At 46.3% G+C, this 22,851-nt stretch overlaps 1 protein-coding gene across 5 annotated transcripts in view; it reads left to right on the forward strand.

Moving 5' to 3' along the window:
• The window catches only part of LOC147102226 (integrin alpha-E-like), a 208,162-nt gene that overhangs the window by 171,508 nt on the left and 13,803 nt on the right, over positions 1–22,851 (forward strand). For 3 of the 5 annotated variants that reach the window (XM_085964540.1, XM_085964539.1, XM_085964541.1), the window contains 2 exons: positions 2,625–2,732; positions 4,428–4,532. In XM_085964540.1, coding sequence (XP_085820666.1) covers positions 2,625–2,732; positions 4,428–4,532 — 213 coding nt within the window. The remainder of the gene's footprint in view (positions 1–2,624; positions 2,733–4,427; positions 4,533–22,851) is intronic. The other 2 variants (XM_085964542.1, XM_085964543.1) reach the window with 1 other exon arrangement.

Here is a 22,851-nt window from a genome sequence, read left to right on the forward strand (position 1 = left end):
TCCTCCTCCAATACCTCTCCACTGACGTCCAGCTGGGTGGGTCTGCACCCGCCTGGACCCATTCTTATGTATCTAATCGTAGCCAGAGAATCACCTGCAATGGGTTCTTTTCCTGCTCCCACATCATTACCTCTGGTGTCCCCCAAAGATCTAATCTTGGCCCCCTCCTACATGCTGCCCCTCGGCGATATCATCCAAAAATACAGCGTCAGTTTCCACATGTATGCTGACGACATCCAGCTCTACCTCACCACCACCTCTCTCGATCCCTCCACTGTCTCTAAATTGTCAGACTGTTTGTCCGACATCCAGTACTGGATGAGCAGAAATTTCCTGTAACTAAATATTGGGAAGACCGAAGTCATTGTCCCCGCCACAAACTCCGTTGCCTAGCCACCGACTCTATCCCTCTCCCTGGCAACTGTCTGAGGCTGAACCAAACTGGTCACAACCTTGGTGTTGTATTTGACCCCTGAGATGAGATTCTGACCACATATCCGTGCCATCACTAAGACCGCATATTTCCACCTCCGTAACATCGCCTGACTCTGCCTCTGCCTCAGCTCATCTGCTGCTGAAACCCTCATCCATGTCTTTGGAACCTCTGGACTAAACTATTCCAATGCTCTCCTGGTCGTCCTCCCATCTTCCATCCGCCGTAAACTTGAGGCCATCCAAAACTCTGCTGCCCGTGTCCTAACTCGCACTAGGTCCCGTTCACCCATCACCCCTGTGCTCGCTGACCTACATTGGCTCCCAGTTAAGCAACGCCTCGATTTCAAAATTCCCATCCTTGTTTTCAAATCCCTCCATGGCCTTGCCCCTCCCTATCAGAAGGTTGTGGGTTCAAGTCCCACTCCAGGGATTTGAGCAGATAAATCTAGGCCGACACTCCAGTGCTGCACTGTAGGAGGTGCCGTTTTTTGAATGAGACATTAAACCGAGGCCCCATCTGCTCTCTCAGGTGGACGTAAAAGATCCCAAGGCACTATTTCGAAGAAGAGCAGAGGAGTTATCTCCGTTGTCCTGGCCAATATTTATCCCTCAATCAGCATAGCAGAAAACAGATTATCTGGCCATTATCACATTGCTGTTTGTGGGAGCTGGCTGTGTGCAAATTGGCTGCCGCGTTTCCCACATTACAACAGTGACTACACTCCAAAAGTACTTAATTGGATGTAAAGCGCTTTGAGACGTCCCGTGGTTGTGAAAGGCGCTATATAAATGTAAGTCTTTTATCTCTCTCATCTCCTACAGCCCCACAACCCCCCAAGATATCTGCACTCCTCTAATTCTGGCCTCTTGAGCATCCCCAATTTTAATCACTCCACTATTGGTGGCCGTGCCTTCAGCTGCCAAGGCCCTAAGCTCTGGAATTCCCTCCCTAAACCTCTCCGCCTCTCTAACTCTCTTTCCTCCTTTAAGACACTCCTTAAAACCTACCTTTTTGACCAAGCTTTTGGTCATCTGCCCTAAAATCTCCATATGTGGCTCGTTTTACTACGTTAAAGGCGCTATATAAATACAAGTTGTCATTGTTATTGTAGTTGTAGTAATAGTCGTATTATTCTAGCAAATCTGTTTTGCACCTTCTCCAGTGCCTCTATACCCTTTTTATCATATGGAGACCAGAACTGTTCACAGTACTCCAAGGGTGGTCTAACCAAGGTTCGGTACAGGTTTAGCATAACCTCTCTGCTTTTCAATTCTATCCCTCTAGAAATTAACCCCAGTGCTTTGTTTGGTTTTTTTATGGCCTCATTAACCTGCATCACTACTTATAGTGATTTGTGTATCTGTACCCTGTATCCTCCCCACCGATCCCACTGTACCTCTACCCTTTTAGTCACTTATTTGCAATCCAAATATATTGCATCTACCATATTATCCTTTCTGTTACTTCTTCAAATAATTCAATAAGATTGGCAAGCATGACCTTCCCTTTTGGAATCTGTGCTGACTACTCTTTATTTTTTTTTCAGTTTCTGGATGTTTTTTTATTGCATCTTTGAGTAAGGATTCCATTATCTTTCCTATCACCGACGTTAAGCTAATTGGTCTATAGTTACCTGCACCTGTTCCAGCTCCCTTTTTATATGTAGGAATCACATTAGCTGTCCGCCAGTCCTCTGCCACTATTCCAATTTCTAATGAATTTTTATACCTATGTAATAGTGCCTCGGCTATCTCTTCCCTAACTTTTAATATGTGCGGTCAGATTATCTAAAAACCCAACTGGTTCACTAATGTCCTTAATGGAACGAAACCTGCCATCCTTACCTAATCCAGCCAATATATGACTCCAGTTTCACTCTGATGTAGTTGACTCTTAACTGCCCTCTGAAGTGGCCTAGCAAACCACTGAGTTGTATCTAACTGTTTTCCTGGAACTTCCCACCTAACAGCGTTCTGGGATCACCCACCACACGGACTGCAGCAGTTCAAGAAGGTTAACAACCGCCTTCTCACAGCAACTAGGGATGGGCAATAAATGCTGGCCTTACCAGCGATGCCCTGATCCCAAGAATGAACAAAAATTAGCTCCAGTTGAAGAGCTGGCAATAACATAATTTCTATGAATTTGTCCTTGATGAAATACATATTTATATGTTGGTCTTTCCTAGGATTGTGACAAGGAGGGATGCGAATGTTCGTATTTTGAGTGCGCACTCACAGCCTCAAAACAAGATATCATTGTAACAGCAAATTTGATGATGATGAATTTAAAACAGGTAAAATTTCAGTCGGTTTCTAATGTGAAACACTGGAATTTCTCTTACTTGCGAAAACCTAATTTTCCTCACCTCATCTTCATCATGGTCCAGGTATCCAGTACTGGGTGTGTTGGGTACCATGGTCCAGATATCCAGTACTGGGTGTGTTGGGTACCACAGTCCAGGTATCCAGTACTGGGTGTGTTGGGTACCAGGGCCCACATATCCAGTACTGGGTGTGTTGGGCCCTATGGTCCAGGTATCCAGTACTGGGTGTGTTGGGTACCATGGTCCAGGTATCCAGTACTGGGTGTGTTGGGTACCACGGTTCAGGTATCCAGTACTGGGTGTATTACAGTATGCAGACGACGCTTGCGTCTGCGCACACACGGAGGCCGAACTCCAAACCATCGTCAACACCTTCACCGAAGCGTACGAGAACATGGGCCTTACACTAAACATCTGTAAGACAAAGGTCCTCTATCAACCTGCCCCCGCCACACAGTACTGGCCCCTGATTATCAAAATCCATGACAAGGCTTTGGACAACGTGGACCACTTTCCATATCTCGGGAGCCTGCTGTCAACAAGGGCAGATGTCGATGACGAAGTCCAACACCGCCTTCAGTGTGCCAGTGCAGCCTTCGGTCGCCTGAGGAAGAGAGTGTTTGAAGACCAGGACCTCAAACCCAGCACCAAGCTCGTGGTCTACAGAGCAATAGTGATACCCGCCCTCCTGTATGCCTCAGAGACATGGACTATGTACAGCAGGCACCTCAAAGCACTGGAGAGGTACCACCAATGCTACCTCTGCAAGATCCTGCAAATCAATTGGCAGAATAGGTGCACCAACGTCCGTGTTCTCACTCAGGCCAACATCCCCAGCATCGAAGCTTTGACCACGCTCGATCAGCTCCGATGGATGGGCTACATCGTCTGCATACCCGATACGAAACTCCCAAAACAAACACTCTACTCGGAGCTCCGACACGGCAAGAGAGCCCCAGGTGGGCAGAGGAAACACTTCAAGGACCTCAAAGCCTCCTTGAAAAAGTGCAACACCCCCACGACACCTGGGAGTCCCTGGCCCAAGACCGCACAAAGTGGAGGAGAAGCATCCTGGAAGGCACCGAACACCTCGAGTCTCTTCGCCGGGAGCAAGCGGAAGCCAAGCGCAGGCAGCGCAAGGAGTGCACGTCAACCCAAGCACCCCACCCACCCACCTCTTCAACCACCGTCTGCCCCACCTGTGACAGAGACTGCAGGTCCCGCATTGGACTCATCAGTCACCTGAGAACTCATTTTTAATGTGGAAGCAAGTCATCCTCGGTTCCGAGGGACTTCCTAAGAGAGAGAGAAGAGATGTCCAGGTAACCAGTACTGGGTGTGTTGGGTACCATGGTCCAGGTATCCAGTACTGGGTGTGTTGGGTACCATGGTCCAAGTATCCATTACTGGGTGTTGGGCACCAATGGTACAAGCACAATGCCTTTGCCCTGTTAGTTTACTCTCCAGTTGCATCTCCAATGAAGGAACCACTTAAATCAATGAGAAGATTTGTGAAGATTTATTCTGTCAGTTAAATGGTTGGAATTCCCTGTAAACTGTCCTTTTGAATTTGTCAAGATAGCCGTTAGCTTTTTAAGTATTATTAAATCTCATTTTAATTCGATTAAAATTGACTCTTCAATAAATTTATCTTCCCTCACACAGCTTGTGAAGGAGAACGCTGATATTGTGGTCTCAGGAGATGTTGTCTTCGATGGAAAGCTGTATCAGGAAACATCTGATGCTAAAGATGTACGTCACAGTGTTAAGGTAAAGCACAGAATCCATTCACTCCACAATCTACACTTCAAAATCGAGCTGGCGTGTAAGATTCAGTATTCCTGACACACAGAGCGTGTTGATACCTCCCTCTCCCCAACCCAGCACGCCTTCCTCTCCACTCCTCCTCCCTCTCCTCTCTCTCCACCCTATCCCCACCCCAGCACTCCTCCCACTCTCACTCCCACTCTCCACTCCCCCCACCCTTCTTCCCCTCCCTTCATCCCCAACTCCACACTCCCCTCTCCCCAACCCCGCACTTCCGACTCCCCCTCCTCTCTCCCCACCACATCGTCAACCCAACACTCATCCCACTCTCTCACCCTTCATCCCCAACTCCCCCTCCCCCACCTGATCCCTTCCCACTCTTTCTCACCGCTCCCACCTCCCCCTCCCCTCACCCCCATCCCCAACCTAGCACTCCCCCTCCCCATCCCCATCCCCAACCCAGCACTCCCCCCACCCCCACAGGGCTCTATATCCAATCCCTCCACCACAAGAACACTGTACTGGCAGTATGTATGGTGTACAGAAGGCACTGCAGCAACTAACCAAGCCTGCTTTGACAGCACCTCCACCACTAAGAAGAACAAGTACAGCAATGCCTTGGGAAAACCATCACCTCCAACTCACAAACCATTCTGTCGTGGACATATGTGCCCATTCCTTTATTGTCACTGGGTCACTATGCTGGAATTCCTTACCTCCCACCATTGTGGGAGCACCATCACCACAAGGACTATCACAATTCAAGAAGGTGGCCCACTAACCCCTTCTCAGGGCAACTAAGGATGGGCAATAAATGCCGGCCTTGCCAGCTTCACCCACATCTTAAGAGCAAATTTTAAAAATCCAGTTGTAATTGGGTAGTGTTACTCATGCACACAGGATTCTGCAACTTTACTTTGCCATATCTTTGATGCTCAACAAGTGAAGCTATAATTTTACAGTTTCTGATTTTAGGTGCCTCCTGCTTTTTGAGTGGGTTTACCGGGCAAAGGCCCATAAACATGTAATTAATGTTGCCTCCCCTATTTTTGGCATTTCTGAACTTTTGCCAAATATAATCAGCTCTGACTTCCACACAATAACAGAATTTCAGACATCTATCTGCTGGTCACTCCCTGGATTGCTGTGGTTAGCCGGGAGAGTTGTATCTGTGAGCAATCGTGCTGTTTGCTGAGGGAGTGTCATTAATTGTGCTCATTTTTATCTGACCAGCTCATCACTGCTGAGAGGAATATCCATTCTAACATGGAGCAGGCGTGGTGTTCTAGCAGGCCGGTTATCCTTGCGGCGCCCTGATAGGTGCCGTGTGCCTCGGGTGTGCTGCACCTCTAAGGGCAGAGATGACCATGATTTTCCTGGCTCTTGCAATGGTTTGGGCACACTCCTGACACAGTCCAATCCCCAGCAGCAGTTAGAGACGCTGAGGCCTGGAGATCGTCCTTGGGGTTGGGGGGGGTCTCCTAAACTGAAATGACCATTTGCCCCAATAAATGTAATAGCTGTAAGAACAATAGAATAGTGATATCTTTCTCCAGTTTCTCTCCGATCTCCCCTCATGACCTCTCTGCGCTCACCTTGTCTATGAGATCCACCTCCTGCTCCCTCGACCCTATTCCCACCAAACTGCTGACTACCCAACTTCCTTTTCTGGCTCCCATGTTAGCTGATATTGTTAACGGTTCTCTCTCGTCAGGTACTGTCCCCCTCTCCCTCAAATCTGCCGTCATCACCCCTCTCAAAAAAAAAAAAAAAAAAAAAAAAAAAACCTTGATCCCGCCGTCCTTGCAAATTACTGCCCCAACTCCAACCTCCCTTACCTCCCAAATCTGTGCCCATCTTTCCCGCAATTTCATGTCTGAATCCTTCCAATCAGGTTTCCGCCCTTGCCACAGTACTGAAATGGCTCTCATCAAAGTCACAAATGACACCCTTTGTGACTGTGACAAAGGTAAACTATCCCTCCTCGTCCTTCTTGACTTGTCTGCAGCTTTTGACACGGTTGACCACTCCCATCCTTCTCCACCGCCGTCCAGCTGGGTGGGATTGCACTCGCCTGGTTCCATTCTTATCTATCTAATCATAGCCAGAGAATCACCGACAACTGCTTCTCTTCCTGCTCCCGCATCGTTACCTTTGGTGTCCCCCAAGGATCTATCCTTGGCCCCCTCCTATTTCTCATCTACATGTTGCCCCTTGGCGACATCATCCGAAAACACAGCGTCAGTTTCCACATGTACGCCGACGACACCCAGCTTTACCTCACCACCACTTCTCTCGACCCCTCCATGGTGTCTAAATTGTCAGACTGCTTGTTCGACATACAGTTCTGGTTGAGCAAAAATTTTCTCCAATTAAATATTGGGAAAACTGAAGCCATTGTTTTCGGTCCCCGCCACAATCTCCGTTCCCTAGCCACTGACTCCATCCCTCTACCTAACATCTGTCTGAGTCTGAACCACACTGTTCGCAACCTTGGTGTCATATTTGACCCTGAAATGAGCTTCCGACCCCATATCCGCAGCTTAACAAAGACCGCCTACTTCCACCAACGTAACATCGCCCATCTCCGCCCTTGCCTCAGCTCATCCGCTGCTGAAACCCTCATCTATGCCTTTGTTACCTCTAGACTTGACTATTCCAACGCACTCCTGGCTGGCCTCCCACATACCACCCTACGTAAACTTGAGGTCATCCAAAACTCGGCTGCATGTGTCCTAACTCGCACCAACTCCCGTTCACCCATCACCCCTGTGCTTGCTGCCCTACATTGGCTCCCGGTTAAACAACGCCTCGATTTCAAAATTCTCATCCTTGTTTTCAAATCCCTCCATGGCCTTGCCCCTCCCTATCTCTGTAATCTCCTTCAGCCCCACAAACCCCCCCCCCCCCCCCCCCCCCCGCCGAGATATCTGCGCTTCTCTAATTCTTGAGCATCCCTGATAATAATCACAACCTTTGGTGGCCGTGCCTTCTGTTGCCTAGACCCTAAACTCTGGAATTCCCTGGCATAGTGGTTAGCACTGTTGCCTCACAGCGCCAGGGACCCGGGTTCAAATCTGGCCTCGGGCAACTGTCTGTGTGGAGTTTGCACATTCTCCCTGTGTCTGCGTGGGTTTCCTCCGGGTGCTCCGGTTTCCTCCCACAGTCCAAAGATGTGCAGGTTAGGTTGATTTCGCTATGATAAATTGACCCTTAGTGTTAGGGGATTAAATACGTGGGGTTACGGGGATAGGGTGGGATATGTGTCGGTGCAGGCTCGATGGGCCGAAATGGCCTCTATCTGCACTGTAGGTTCTGTGATTCTGTGTGATTGTGATAAACTTCTCCGCCTCGCTACCCCTCTTTCCTCCTTTAAGACGCTCTTTAAAACCTACCTCTTTGACCAACCTGCCCTAATTTATCCTTATGTGCATCGGTATAAATTTTGTGTCTTAAAATATTCCTGTGCAGCGCCTTGGAACGTTTTACTACGTCTTAAGGCACTATATAAATACAAGTTGTTGTTGTTGTTGTAGTGGGGAAATTCGATTATCCTAATATAGACTGGGGGAAAAGACAGTGTAAAGGGGGGAGAAATTACTGAAATGTGTACAAGAGAAGTACAGTATCTTGATCAGTGTGTTTCCAGCCCAACGAGGAAGGAAGGCTGGATCTAGTTCTGGAGAATGAAGTGGGGTAAGTGGAGCAAGTTTCAGTGGGAGAGCATTTGGGAAACAGTGATCACAATGTCATTGCCTCAGGCATAAGTAAATGATACATTTTCTTCAGTACAATAAGCTAAGGAATCCCTGCTACTGGTGGAATATTCTACTTTATTATATATACACAATATATAGCCCTAAATCAATGGTATTTCTCGGTTAATTATACAAGAGGAATCATGTCATAGAGTCATAACGGCACAGAAGGAGGCCATTCAGCCCATCTAGTCCGTGCTGGCTCGCTGTAGAGCAATCCAGTCAGTCCCATTCCCCCACTCTATCCCCTTAGCCCTGCAAGTTTATTTCCCTCAAGTGCCTATCCAGTCTCCCCTTGAAAACATCGAGTGTCTCCGCCTCCACCACTTCTGTTGGCAGCGAATTCCAGGTCCTCACCACTCGCTGTGTAAAAAAGTTTTTCCTCACGTCTCCCCTGTATCTCTTGCCCAAAACCTTAAATCTGTGTCCCCTGGTTCTTGTACCATCAACTAGTGGGAACAGCCTTTCCCCGTCTAGCCTATCCAAATCCGTCATAATCTTGTACACCTCTTTCAAATTACCCCTCAACCTCCTTTGCTCTAATGAAAACAAATCCAGCTTCTCCAGCCTGTCCTTGTAGTTAAGATCCCCCATCCCCGGAACCATTCTGGGAAATCTCCTCTGCACCCTCTCAAGCGCCTTCACATCCTTCCTAAAGTATGGTGACCAGAACTGGACGCAATACTCCAGTTGTGACCTAACCAGCGCTTTATAAAGGTTCAGCATAACTTCTCTACTTTTGTACTCAATACCTCTATTTATGAAGCCCAAGATCCCATATACTTTGTTAACCACTCTCTCAATATGTCCTGTCACCTTCAGGGACCTATGCACATTAACCCCCAGGTCCCTCTGTCCCTGCACACTCTTTAAAACTGTGCCATTAAGTGTATATTGCCTCTCCCTGTTCCTTCTGCCAAAATGCATCACCTCACACTTCTCTGTATTAAATTCCATCTGCCACTTGGCTGCCCATTCTGCTAGCCTTTCTATGTCCTGTTGTAGTCGATTGGTATCATCATCACTGTTTGCCACACCCCCAAGTTTGGTGTCATCGGCAAATTTAGAAATTCTACTCTGTATTCCAATATCCAGGTCATTTATTTATATATATCAAAAAAAGCAGGGGCCCCAGCACTGACCCTTGGGAAACACCACTGTCTACTATTCTCCAGTCTGAGAAACAACCATTTACCACAACTCGCTTTTTTCTGTCCTTAAGCCAATTCCTTATCCAAGCTGTCACTGACCCACCTATTCCATGAGCTTCAATTTTATTAACCAGCCTTCTATGTGGTACTTTGTCAAAAATCCATGTAGACAACATCCATTGCATTCCCTTCATCAATCCTCTCTGTTACTTCATCAAAAAATTCAATTTTTTAGTCAAACACGATCTGCCTTTTACAAACCCATGTTGGCTCTCCTTAATTAGCTTAAACCTCTCCAAATGCCTGTTAATTTTTTCCTTGATTATTGTTTCTAAAACTTTACCCACCACTGATGTTAAACTGACCGGCCTGTAGTTACTAGGATTGTCCTTACACCCTTTCCTGAACAATGGTATCACATTTGCCACTTTCCAATCCTCAGGCACCTCCCCCGCATCTAGGGACGATTGGAAAATTATGGCAAGCCCTTCCCCTATCTCCTCCCCCAATTCCCTTAGCAACCTGGGATGCAAGCCATCTGGACCAGGCGACTTGTCCACTCTAAGCATACCCAGCCTTTCTAGTACATCCTGTCTATCAATTTTGACTCCTTCCATTGCTTCTACCTTTTCCACTTCTACTGATATTTTGTCAGCATCCACCTCCTTAGTAAACACCAATACAAAATACTCATCGAGTATTCTAGCCTTGCCCTGCACCTTTAAGCATATATCACATTCTTTGTCTCTTATAGGCCCCACCCCGCCTCTTACTACCCACTTACTATTTACATGCTGGTAGAAGATTTTTGGGTTCCTTTTTATGTTAACCGCCATTCTACTCTCATATTCTCTCTTTGCCAATCTTATTTTCATCTTCACAACCCCTCTCAACTTATTGTATTTGGTCTGGTTCTATCTTGAAGAATTCACCTGACATGCATCATACACCCTCTTTTTTTGTTTCATCATCTTCTCTATCTCCCTCGTCATCCAAGGAGCCCTTGCTTTGCTTCCCTTACCCTTCCCTTTTGTTGGAATGTATCTAGCCTGTACTTGGAACATCTCCTCCTTAAAGATCACCCATTGTTCCATTACAGTTTTTCCTGTCAGTCTTTGGTTCCATTTTACCCTGGCTAGATCCTTTAGCATCCCATTGAAGTTAGCCCTATTCCAGTTTAGAAGTTCCACTCTAGATTGTTCCTTGCTCCTCTCCATTGTTAATCTAAATCTTATGATACGATGATCACTCGTACCCAGATCAACCAAGTGTTCTCCCACAGACACTTGGTCCATCTGGCCCACCTCATTCCCCAGCACCAGATCCAGCAATGCCTCCTTCCTAGTTGGGCCAAGAACATATTGGGCAAGGAAATTCTCCTGAACACATTTCAGAAATTCCTCCCCCTCCTTTCCCTTTACCCTAGCATTATCCCAATCGATATTTGGGTAATTTAAGTCCCCCAATATCACCACTCTATAGCTCTTGCATATCTCTGCGATTTCCCTGAAGATTTGCTCCTCTACCTCCCTCTCACTATTTGGAGGCCTATAGAATACCCCCAATAGCATGATGATACCCTTTTTGCTCCTCAACTCCAACCAATTGGATTCTGTCCTTGTCCCCTCAAGAACATCCTCCCTTTCCAACACTACAATGTCTTCCTTAATCAGCACTGCCACCCCACCTCCCTTTTTTCCTTCTCACTCTTTTATACACCTTATTCCTCTTTTCTACTCCTATATGCTGGTGCCTATTCCCCTGCCAAGCTAGCTTAAACCCTCCCCAACAGCACTAACAAACCTCCCCGCGAGAATATTGGTCCTGGCTCTGTTGAGGTGTAACCTGTCCGGCTTGTACAGGCCCCACCTTTCCAGAAATGGTCCCAATGCCTCCGGAATCTAAAGCCCTCCCTCCTGCACCATCTCTCCAGCCACGCATTCATCTGCTCTATCCTCCTATTCCTGTACTCACTAGCACATGGCACCGGGAGTGATCCGGAGATTACTACCTTTTGAGGTCCTGCTTTTTAACCTCTCTCCTAGCTCCCTAAACTCTGCCTGCAGGACCTCATCCCTCTTTCTGCCTATGTCGCTGGCACCGATATGGACAACGACCTCTGGCTGTTCACCCTCCCCCCTCAGAGTGTCATGCAGCCTCTCAGTGACATCCTTGACCCTGCCTCCAGCGAGTCAACATACCATCCTGGAGTCACATCTATGGCCACAGAAAAGCCTGTCTGCTCCCCTAACTATTGAATCCCCTATCACTATTGCTCTTCCACTCTTTTTCCTCCCCCCCCACCCCGTGCAGCTGGGCCACCCGTGGTGCCATGGACTTGACTCTGCCTGCATGCTCCAGAGGAACCAATCGCCCTCACCAGTACTCAGAACAGAATACTGGTTGGAGAGCGCGATGTACTCTGGGGACTCCTGCACTATCTGCCTGGTGCTCCTATTCTGTCTGGCGGTCACCCATTCCCTCTCTGCCTGCACACTCTTAAGCTGCGGGGCGACCAGCTCTAGAAATGTGCTATCTACATAATTCTCAGCCTCATGGATGCACCGCAGTGACTCCAGCCGCCGTTCAAGCTTCGAAACCTGGAGCTCGAGTTGATGTAGCCTATTTAACATCAGTCAGGTGTGGTGTGCATGTATCCACTTGCGGGGAGACCAAAACTAGGGCCATAAATATAATCCAATAGGGAATTCAGGGGAAACCTTCTTACCCAGAGAGTGGTGAGAATATGGAACAAGGAATAGTTGAGGCGAATAGCATTGATGCATTTTGGGGAAGCCGGATAAACACAGGAGGCAGAAAGGAACAGAAGGTTATGCTGATAGGGTCAGATGAAGAGGGGTGGGAGGAGGCTCTTGCGGAGCGTAAACACTGGCATAGACTAGTTGGGCCAAATGGCCTCTTTCTATGCTGTACATTGTATGTAATTAGATTTATTCCCAGATTGATACCTGGGATGGCAGGAATGACGTATGAAGAGAGATTGGGTCGATTAGGCTTATATTCGCTAGAGTTTAGAAGAATGAGAGGGGATCTCATTGAAACTTATAAAATTCTAATAGGACTAGACAGACTAGATGCAGGAAGGATGTTCCCGATGGCGGGGGAGTCCAGAACCAGGGGTCACAGTCTAAGGATAAGGGATAAGCCATTTAGGACTGAGATAAGGAGGAATTTCTTCACCCAGAGAGTGGTGAACCTGTGGAATTCTCTACCACAGAAGGCAGTTGAGGCCAACTTATTACATATATTAAAGAAGGAGTTAGATACATTTCTTAAGACTAAAGGGATCAAGGGATATGGGGAGAAAGCAGGGACAAGGTACTGAATTTGGATGATCAGCCATGATCTCATTAAATGGCGGAACAGGCTTGAGGGGCTGAATGGCCTACTCCTCCTATCTTCTACGTTTAGAGTAGTTATGGAAAAGGTCAAGGAAAAATCAAAGGTGAAAATACTCAACTGGAGGAGGGCTAATTTCAGTAAGTTGAAAAGGATCTGGCCCAGGTGGATTGGAATCAAAGATTAACGATGACACACTCAATGAGCAAAGGGCTTTACAGACCAGACACATTCCCATGAGGGGATAATCATGGACGATTTTAATCTTCTTTTAGATTGGACAAATCAAATTGGCAAAGGTAGCCTTGAAGAAGAGTTCATAGAGTGTATTCGGCATGGTTTCTTAGAACAATACGTCATGGAACCAACTAGGGAGCAGGCTATTTTAAATCTGGTAATGTGTAATGAGATATGATTAATTAATGATAGTAAAGGATCCTCTAGGGAAGAGTGATCATAGCATGTTAGAATTTTTAATTCAGTTTGAGGGTGAGAAACTTGGGTCTCAAACTAGTGTCCTGAATTTAAATAAAGGCAATTACAAAGGTATGAAGACAGAGTTGGCTAAAGTGGACTGGGAAAATAGATTAAAGGGTAAGATGGTAGATAAGCAGTGGCAGACATTTAAGGAGATATTTCATAACTCTCAGCAAAGATATAGTCCAGTGAAAAAGAAAGAATCTAAGAGAAGAATGAACCATCCATGGCTAACTAAGGAAGTTAAGGATGGTATCAAATTGAAAACAAAGGCATGCAATGATGCGAAGATTAGTGGTAGGCCAGAGGATTGCAAAATTTTTAGTAACCAGCAAAGGACAGCTAAAAAAATAATAGAGAAGAGAGATTATGAGCGTAAACTAGCAAGAAATATAAAAACACAGTAAGAGCTTCTACGGGTATATAAAAAGGAAGAGAGTAATTAAAGTAAACATTGGTCCCTTAGAGGATGAGACTGGGGAATTAACAATGGGAAACGGAAATGGCAGAGACTGAACAAATATTTTGTATCGGTCTTCACGGTAGAAGACACTAAAAGCATCCCAGTAATAATAAATAATCATGGGGCTATAGGGAGGCGGGGGGGGGGGGTGAACTTAAAACAATCCCCATCACTAGAGAAAAAGTACTAGGCAAACTTATGGGACTAAAGGTGGACAAGTTCCCTGGACCTCATCGCTTGCATCCTAGGGTCTTAAAAGAGGTGGCTGCCGAGATAATGGATGCATTGGTTGTAATCTACCAAAATTCCCTGGATTCTGGAGAAGTCCCAGCAGATTGGAAAACCGCAAATGTAACAACCCTATTCAAGAAAGGAGGGAGACAGAAAGCAGGAACTTATCTCTTCCTATCTTGACTCTATCTTTTCTCCCCTTGTCCAGTCTCTTCCCACCTACACCCGTGACTCTTCGGATGCCCTCCGCCACTTTAACAGTTTCCAGTTTCCTGGCCCCAACCGCTTTCTTTTCACCATGGACGTACAATCCCTCTACACCTCCATCCCCCACCTGGATGGCCTGAGGGCGCTCCGCTTCTTCCTTGAACAGAGGCCCGACCAGTCCCCATCCACCACGACCCTCCGCCTGGCTGAACTTGTTCTCACATTGAACAACTTCTCCTTTAACTCCACTCATTTCCTCCAAATCAAAGGTGTTGCCATGGGTACCCGCATGGGTCCTAGCTATGCCTGCCTTTTCGTGGGCTATGTGGAACAATCTTTGTTCCAGTCCTACTCGGGTCCCCTCCCTCACCTCTTTTTTTCCGATACATTGATGACTGTATCGGTGCCATTTCCTGCTCTCGCCCCGAACTTGACAATTTCATTCACTTTGCCTCCAATTTCCACCCTTCCCTCACCTTCACATGGTCCATCTCTGACTCTTCCCTTCCCTTCCTCAACTTCTCCGTCTCCATCTCTGGGGATAGGTTATCGACCAATATTCACTACAAGCCCACTGACTCCCACAGCTACCTGGACTACACTTCCTCCCACCCCGCTTCCTGTAAGGACTCTATTCCATTCTCCCAATTTCTCCGTCTCCGCCGTATCTGCTCCGACGATGTCACCTTCCACACCAGTGCTTCAGACATGTCTTCCTTTTTCTGCAACCGAGGATTCCCCTCTACCGTGGTTGACACTGCCCTCGACCGTGTCAGTTCTATCTCCCGCACTTCTGCCCTCACCCCTGCCCCTCCCTCCCAGAACCACGATAGGGTTCCCCTTGTCCTCACCTTTCACCCCACCAGCCTCCACATTCAACGGATCATCCTCCGGCATTTCCGCTACCTCCAAAGTGATCCCACCACCAAACGTATCTTCCCCTCCCCTCCCCTTTCAGCATTCCGCAGGGACCGCTCCCTCCGAGACACCCTAGTCCACTCCTCTATCACCCCAAACAGCCCTTCCCCTTCGCCTGGCACCTTCCCGTGCAAGCGGAGGAGATGTAACACCTGCCCCTATACCTCCCCCCTGCCCACTGTCCAGGGCCCCAAACACCCCTTCCAGGTGAAACAGCGATTTACTTGTATTTCTCGCAATCTAGTATACTGTATTCGCTGCTCACGATGCGGCCTCCTCTACATTGGGGAGACCAAACGCAGATTGGGTGACCGCTTTGCGGAACACCTCCGTTCAGTCCGTAAGGGTGACCCCGAGCTTCCGGTCGCCTGTCATTTTAATTCCCCGCTCCATTCCCACTCGGACCTCACCGTCCTTGGCCTCTTGTATTGTTCCACGGAAGCTCAACGTAAACTCGAGGAACAGCACCTCATCTTCCGATTAGGCACTCTGCAGCCTTCCGGACTCAATATCGAGTTCAACAATTTCAGATCATAAGCTCGGCCCCCATTTCATTTTCTCTTGTAATTGTTCCACTCCTTTCCCCCCCCCCCCCCCCCCTTTCCTTTTGTTTCTCTCTCACACCTGGCAGCTATCTTTTGCCCTGCCAGTACACTTTACACCTAATCCCAGCCTATTACCATCTCGTCTAGCTTCTAATCTCTTTTACTTCTTTTGTTTCTTTTATTCTTTTGTCCGATCGCAGCCCTGCCTTCGATCTAGTTTCTTTTCTTTCCAGTTTTGAAGAAGGGTTCGACCCGAAACGTCAACTCAAATTTCTCTCCACGGATGTTGCCTGACCTGCTGAGTTTTTCCAGCATTTTCTGTTGTTATAGCAGGAAACTATAGATCAGTTAGCCTAACATCTGTCATTGGGAAAATGCTGGAGTCCATTATTAAGGAAGTAGTAGCAGGACATTCAGAAAATCATAATACAGTCAAGCAGAGCCAGCATGGTTTTATGAAAGGGAAATAGTGTTTGACAAATTTGCTAGAGTTCTTTGAGGATATAACGAGCAGGGTGGATAAAGGGGAAACAGTAGATGTAGTACATTTAGATTTCCAGAAGGCATTCGATAAGGTGTCACATAAAAGGTTACTGCACAAGATAAGAGCTCATGGGGTTGGGGGTAATATATTCGCATGGATAGATGATTGGCTAACAGAGAGTCGGGATAAATGGGTCATTTTCAGATTGGCAATCTGTCACTAGTGGGGTGCCACGGGGATCACTGCTGGGGCCTTAACTGTTTACAGTCTATATTAATGACTTGGATGAAGGGACCTAGTGTAATGTAGCCAAATTTGATGATGATACAAAGATAGGTGGGAAAGCAAGTTGTGAAGAGGACACAAATAATCTGCAAAGGGATATAGATAGGTTAAGTGAGTGGGAAAAAAAATTGGCAGATGGAGTATAATGTGGGTAAATGTGAGGTTCTCCATTTTGGTAGGAAGAATAGAAAAGCAAATTATTATTTAAATGGAGGGTGACTACAAAATGCTGCGGTACAGAGGGATCTGGGGGTCCTTGTACATGAAACACAAAGTTAGCATGCAGTTACAGCAAGTAATTAGGAAGGCAAATGGAATGTTGGCCTTTATTGTAAGGGGGTTGGAGTATAAAAGTAGGGATGTCTTGCTACAACTGTACAGGACGTTGGTGAGACCAGACCTGGAGTACTGCGTACAGTTTTGGTCTCCTTATTTAAGGAGGGATACACTTGCATTGGAGGCAGTTCAGAGAAGGTTCACGAGGTTAATTCCGGAGATGAAGGAATTATCTTATGAAGAAAGGTTGAGCAGGTTGGGCCTAGACTCAATGGAGTTTAGAAGAATGAGAGGTGATCGTATTGAAACATATAAGATTTTGAGGGGGCTTGACAGGGTAGATGCTGAGAGGATGTTTCCCCTCATGGGGGAATCTAGAACTAGGGTGCATAGTTTCAGAATAAGGGGGCACCCATTTAAAACTGAGATGAAGAGGAATTTCTTCTCTGAGGGTGGTGAATCTTTGGAATTCTCTTCCCCAGACAGCTGTGGAGGCTGGGTCATTGAATATATTTAAGGTGGAGATAGACAGATTTTTCAACGATAAGACAGTCGAGGGTTATGGGGAGTGGGCAGGGAAGTGGAGTTGAGGCCAAGACCAGATCAGCCATGATCTTATTGAATGGTGGAGCAGGATCGAGGGGCCAAATGGCCGACTCCTGCTCCTATTTCTTTTGTTCTAATGTAGGGGGGACAGGAAGGGCATCTAAAGCTGGAGCTCCCTGGATGTTTAAAGATATAGAGATTAAAATGAAACAGAAAAAGTAGGCTTATGATAAATGTCAGGTTAATAATATGGTAGAGAATCAAGCAGAATACAGAGTGCAGCGGAGGACTGAAAAAGGATGTTAGAGGGGCAAGGAGAATGTATGAGAAAAGATTAGCAGATAACATAAAAGGGAAAACTAAAGCCTTTTATAAACATATAAACAGTAAAAGGGTAGTCAAAGGAAGGGTGGGCCGAATTACTTTGCATCTGCATTCACTAAAGAAGAGGATGCTGCCAACATTACAGTAAAAGGGGAGGGGGAAGAGAGATTGGATAGGATAAAAATAGACAAACAGGAGGTACTAAAACGGTTGGCAGTCCTTAAGCTAGAAGTCACCTGGTCCAGATGGGATGTATCCTAAGTTGCTGAGGGAAGTAAGGGTAGAAATTGTGGAGGCTTTGGCCAAAATCTTCCAATCCTCCTGGGATATAGAGGTGGTGCCAGAGGACTGGAAGGTTACAAAAGTTAAACCCCTGTTCAAAAAAGGGGAGAGGAAGAAACCCGGTTACTATAGGCCAGTCAGCCTAACGTCGGAGGTGGGGAAACTTCTAGAGTTGATAATCTGAGACAACATTTATTAAATAAAGGAAACTACGATGGTATGAGGCGTGAGTTAGCTAGGATGGATTGAGGAAAGTTACTTAAAGGGTTGACGGTGGATAGGCAATGGCAAACATTTAAAGATCGCATGGATGAACTACAGAATTTGTTCATCCCTGTTTTGGCATAAAAATAAAACAAAAAAGGTGACTCAACCGTGGCTAACAAGGGAAATTAGGGATAGCATAAGATCCGAGGAGCGGACATATGAATTGGCCAGAAAAAGCAGCAAACCTAAGGATTGGGAGCAGTTTAGGATTTAGCAAAGGAAGACAAAGGGATTAATTAAGAGGGGGAAAATAGAATATGAGAGTAAGCTTTCAGGGATCATAAAAACTGACTGTAAAAGCTTCTATAGATATGTGAAAAGAAAAAGATTGGTGAAGTCAAGCATAGGTCTCTTGCAGTCAGAATCAGGGGAATTTATAATGGGGAACAAAGAAATGGCAGACCAATTAAATACATACTTTGGTTCTGTCTTCACAAAGGAGGACACAAATAAACTCCCAGAGATGTCGGGAAACATAGGGTCTAATGAGAGGGAGAAACTGAATTAAATCAGTATTTGTAGGGAAATGGTGTTAGGGAAATTGACGGGATTGAAGGCCGATAAATCCCCAGGGCCTGATACTCTACATCCTAGGGTACTTAAGGAAGTGGCCCTAGAAATAGTTGATGCATTGCTGGTCATCTTCCAAAATTCTGTAGACTCTGGAACAGTTCCCATGGATTGGAGGGTAGCTAATGTTAGCCCACTATTCAAAAAAGGTGGTAGAGAGAAAACGGGGAATTTTTGACCGGTAAGCCTGACATTGGTAGTGGGGAAAATGCTAGAATCCGTTGTAAAAGATGTAATAGCAGAGCACTTGGAAAACAGTGACAGGATCAGACAAAGTCAACATGGATTTACAAAAGGCAAATCGTGCTTGACTAATCTACTGGAATTTTTTGAGGATGTAACTGGTAGAATAGATAAGGGAGAACCAGTGGATGTGGTGTATTTGGACTTTCAGAAGGCTTTCAATAAGGTCCCGCATAAGAGATTAGCACGTAAAGTTACGGCACATGGGATTGGGGGCAAGGTACTGACTTGGATAAAGAACTAGTTGGCAGACAGGAAGCAAAGAGTTGGAGTAAACGGCTCTTTTTCCGAGTGGCAGGCAGTGATTAGTGGGGTACCGCAGAGATCAGTTCCAGGACCCCAGCTATTCACAATATATATTAATGATCTCGACGAGGGAACTAGATGTAATATCTCCAAGTTTGCAGACGACACAAAGCTGGGTGGGCGTGTGTGCTGTGAGGAGGATGCCGAGAAACTCCAGTATGATTTGGACAGGTTGGGTGATTGGGCAAAAGCATGGCAGATGCAGTATAATGTGGATAAATGCGAGGTTATCCACTTTGGTGGCAAAAACAGGAAGGCAGATTATTATCTGAACGGCAATAGATTGGGAGAAGGGGAAGTACAATGAGACCTGGGTGTCCTTGTGCACCAGTCGCTGAAGGTAAGCATGCAGGTGCAGCAGGCGGTTAAGAAGGCAAATGGTATGTTGGCCTTCGTAGCGAGGGGGTTCGAGTACAAGAACAAGGATGTCTTGCTGCAGTTGTACAGGGCCTTGGTGAGACCACACCTTGAGTATTGGGTGCAGTTTTGGTCGCCTTATCTGAGGAAGGATGTTCTTGCCATGGAGGGAGTGCAGCGAAGTTTCACCAGACTAATACCTGGGATGGCAAGAATGCCGTATGAGGAGAGATTGGGTCGATTGGGCTTATACTCGCTGGAGTTTAGAAGAATGAGAGGGGATTTCATTGAAACTTATAAAATTCTAACAGGACTGGACAGACTGGATGCAGGGAGGATGTTCCCGATGGCCGGGGAGTCCAGAACCAGGGGTTAACAGTCTAAGGATAAGGGGTAAGCCATTTAAGACAGAGATGAGGAGGACTTTCTTCACCCAGAGAGTGGTGAACCTGTGGAATTCTCTACCACAGAAGGCAGTGGAGGCCAATTCGTTAAATATTTTCAAGAAGGAGTTGGATATATTTCTTAAGGCTAAAGGGATCAATGGATATGGGGAGAAGGCAGGGACAGGGTACTGAATTTGGATGATCAGCCATGATCTCATTGAATGGCGGAGCAGGCTCGAGGGGCCGAATGGCCTACTCCTGCTCCTATCTTCTATGTTTCTATGGTCTCTTCAGAATGCTGAAAGGAGGGGGGTGAAGATGTGTTTGTTGCTGGGATCACGCTGGAGGTGGCAGAAATGGCGGAGGATGATCCATTGAATGTGGAGGCTCGTGGGGTGGAAGGTGAGGACAAGGGAAGCCCTATTGTGGTTCTGGGAGTGAGGGGAAGGGGTGAGAGCAGAAATGCGGGAAATAGAATGGACATGGTTGAGGGTAGACTGGTGAAATGGGCAGCCACATGGTAGATGAAATTTTTTGCAGAGAAGTATGAAGCGATGCATTTTGGAAGTAAAAATGAAGAGAGGCAATATAAACTAAATGGTACAATGCTATGAGGGTGCAGGAACAGAGAGACCTGAGTGTTCACATACTTAAATCTTTGAAGGTGGCACGACAAGTCGATAAGGCTGTTAATAAAGCATTAATGGAATCTTTGGGTTTATTAAGGGGCACAGAGTACAAAAGTAAAGAAGTTATGGTAAACCATTTTAAAACACTGGTTAGGGCTCAGCTGGAGTATTGTGTCCAGTTCTGCACACCATGCTTTCGACAGGATGTCAAGGCCTTAGAGAGGGTGCAGATGAGATTTACTATATTGGTACCAGTGATGAGGGAATTCAGTTATGTAGAGAGACTAGAGAAGCTGGGATTGTTCTCCTTGGAGCAAAGAAGGCTAATGGGGATTTAATATAGGTGTTCAATATTATGAGGGAGTTTTGACAGAGTAGCTAGAGAGAAACCGTTTCCACTAGCAGGAGGGTCGGTAACCAGAGGACACAAATTTAAGATAATTGGCAAAAGAAGCAGGAGGAGATGAGGAGAATCTTTTTTACACAGCAAGTTATGATGATCTGGAATGTACTGCCTGAAAGGGTGGTGGAAGCACATTCAGTAGTAACATTCAAAAGGGAATTGGATAAATACTTGAAAAGTAAACATTTGCAGGGCTATGAGAAAGAGCAAGGGAGTGGAACTAGTTGGGCAGCTATTGAGAGCTGGCACAGGCACGATGGACCAAATGGCCTCCTCCTGTGCTGAAACCCGGGTCAGCACATGGGAACGGAGACCTGATGCTACAAGTCTCTGCTTATTTGCTCAGGTGTAACAAGGATAAAAATCTCCCCTACATTTCAGCAGCTGAAATAACAAAATACCACCAGGAATACATTGAAAATCTTAAATAGCCCCAGCACAGGAAAATATTGTCAGAAGCAGCTTCAAATGCTCTCCAACTGCTGTCCACCGGCTGAAAATTTGCACCCAACATAAGAATCTAAAAGAAACCTTGGAGACTTAGTAGATTTGACACTAAACAAATCCAACAAGTGCAGAGCAGCAATAAAAACATTGACCTGAAACGTTAGCTCTGTTTCTCTTTCCACAGATGCTGCCTGACCACCTGAGTATTTCCAGCATTTTCTGTTTTTATTTCAGATTTCCAGAATGCACAGTATTTTGCTTTTGTATTAGTGCAAAGCAGCAATCAACAGAGTTAGTACGATGTTAAACTACAGCCAAAGAAGTAGGATACAAGACAGAGGAGACAATGATCGAACTGTACAATGCTCTGGACAGACCCACCTCGAGCACTGTGTCCAGTTCTGGTCACTGAGACACAAGGGAGATATTCAACTGCTGGAGGCAGTGTAGAGAGGAGCCATGAGACTGATCCCCCCAGGTCTGAGTTATGGGGAGAGACTGGAGAGTCTTGGGGTTCTCAGCCTGGATAGGAGCCGCCTGAGAGGCTATTCTTACAGAGGGATACAAGATTATTAAGGACATAGAAAAAGTTTACTTGGAATGTTTCTTTTAAGTAAACTGTGGGAGTGGTTCAAACTAGTAAAAGGTCATTTTAAGACATATCAGGAAATTCTTCATACACGGAGTGATCGACATGTGGAATAAACTTTCAGATAAAGGAATGGAGACAAAAACCCTGGAATCATTTAAGAAACAATTGCATGCTACAATGAGAGGCGTTAGGATCTGTCTGAGTGCATGAATTAAGATGGGCTGAATGGCCTTCCTCATGTGTAATTATCTTGTGAATAAGTTCCCAGTTCTTAGCTGTAACCAGTGGGCAGTCCAGTGAAGTCATGACATCGCAACCGTCGGGAGCATTGCAAGCCACAACCAATATTATTTAAATTTCACATCAGCTCCTCGCAGCTTTGTGGCTATTTGGAGTGTGTGGGTAGAACAGACACTTTGAACTGACTGCCTCTACAATGCAGGCAGAAAGATTAACTTTAACTGTCATCACTGGCTTGCTGAACCAAGTTAATATATAGTTCATCCAATGTCATCAGTCAGAGTGCAGGTCCCCTGTCAGAGACACTGCCTGTTGTCCATGTACAGAGCCACGGGGACGCTCATGCCAACCCCTATCCCTGGGAGAAAACTGGGCCTTGCCTTGGATCTTATTGTCTTTGCTGCTTCTGATTGTAAGGGGCTAGTTAAAGCCCACTACTTATGAGCACCCTCCAGTGTTGGAATGAAGAATGAGGCAGGAGGGCTGGGAACATCCCCTGCATCCTCATTACTATGGTAGACCTTAGCCTGCACCAGTTGTATGAAACAGGCACTCGGCTCCTCCTGAATGGGAAC

Source organism: Somniosus microcephalus, chromosome 22 (assembly GCF_052327205.1).
Source record: "Somniosus microcephalus isolate GS21.2 chromosome 22, FLI_Smic_1.0, whole genome shotgun sequence".
Lineage (NCBI taxonomy): Eukaryota > Metazoa > Chordata > Chondrichthyes > Squaliformes > Somniosidae > Somniosus > Somniosus microcephalus.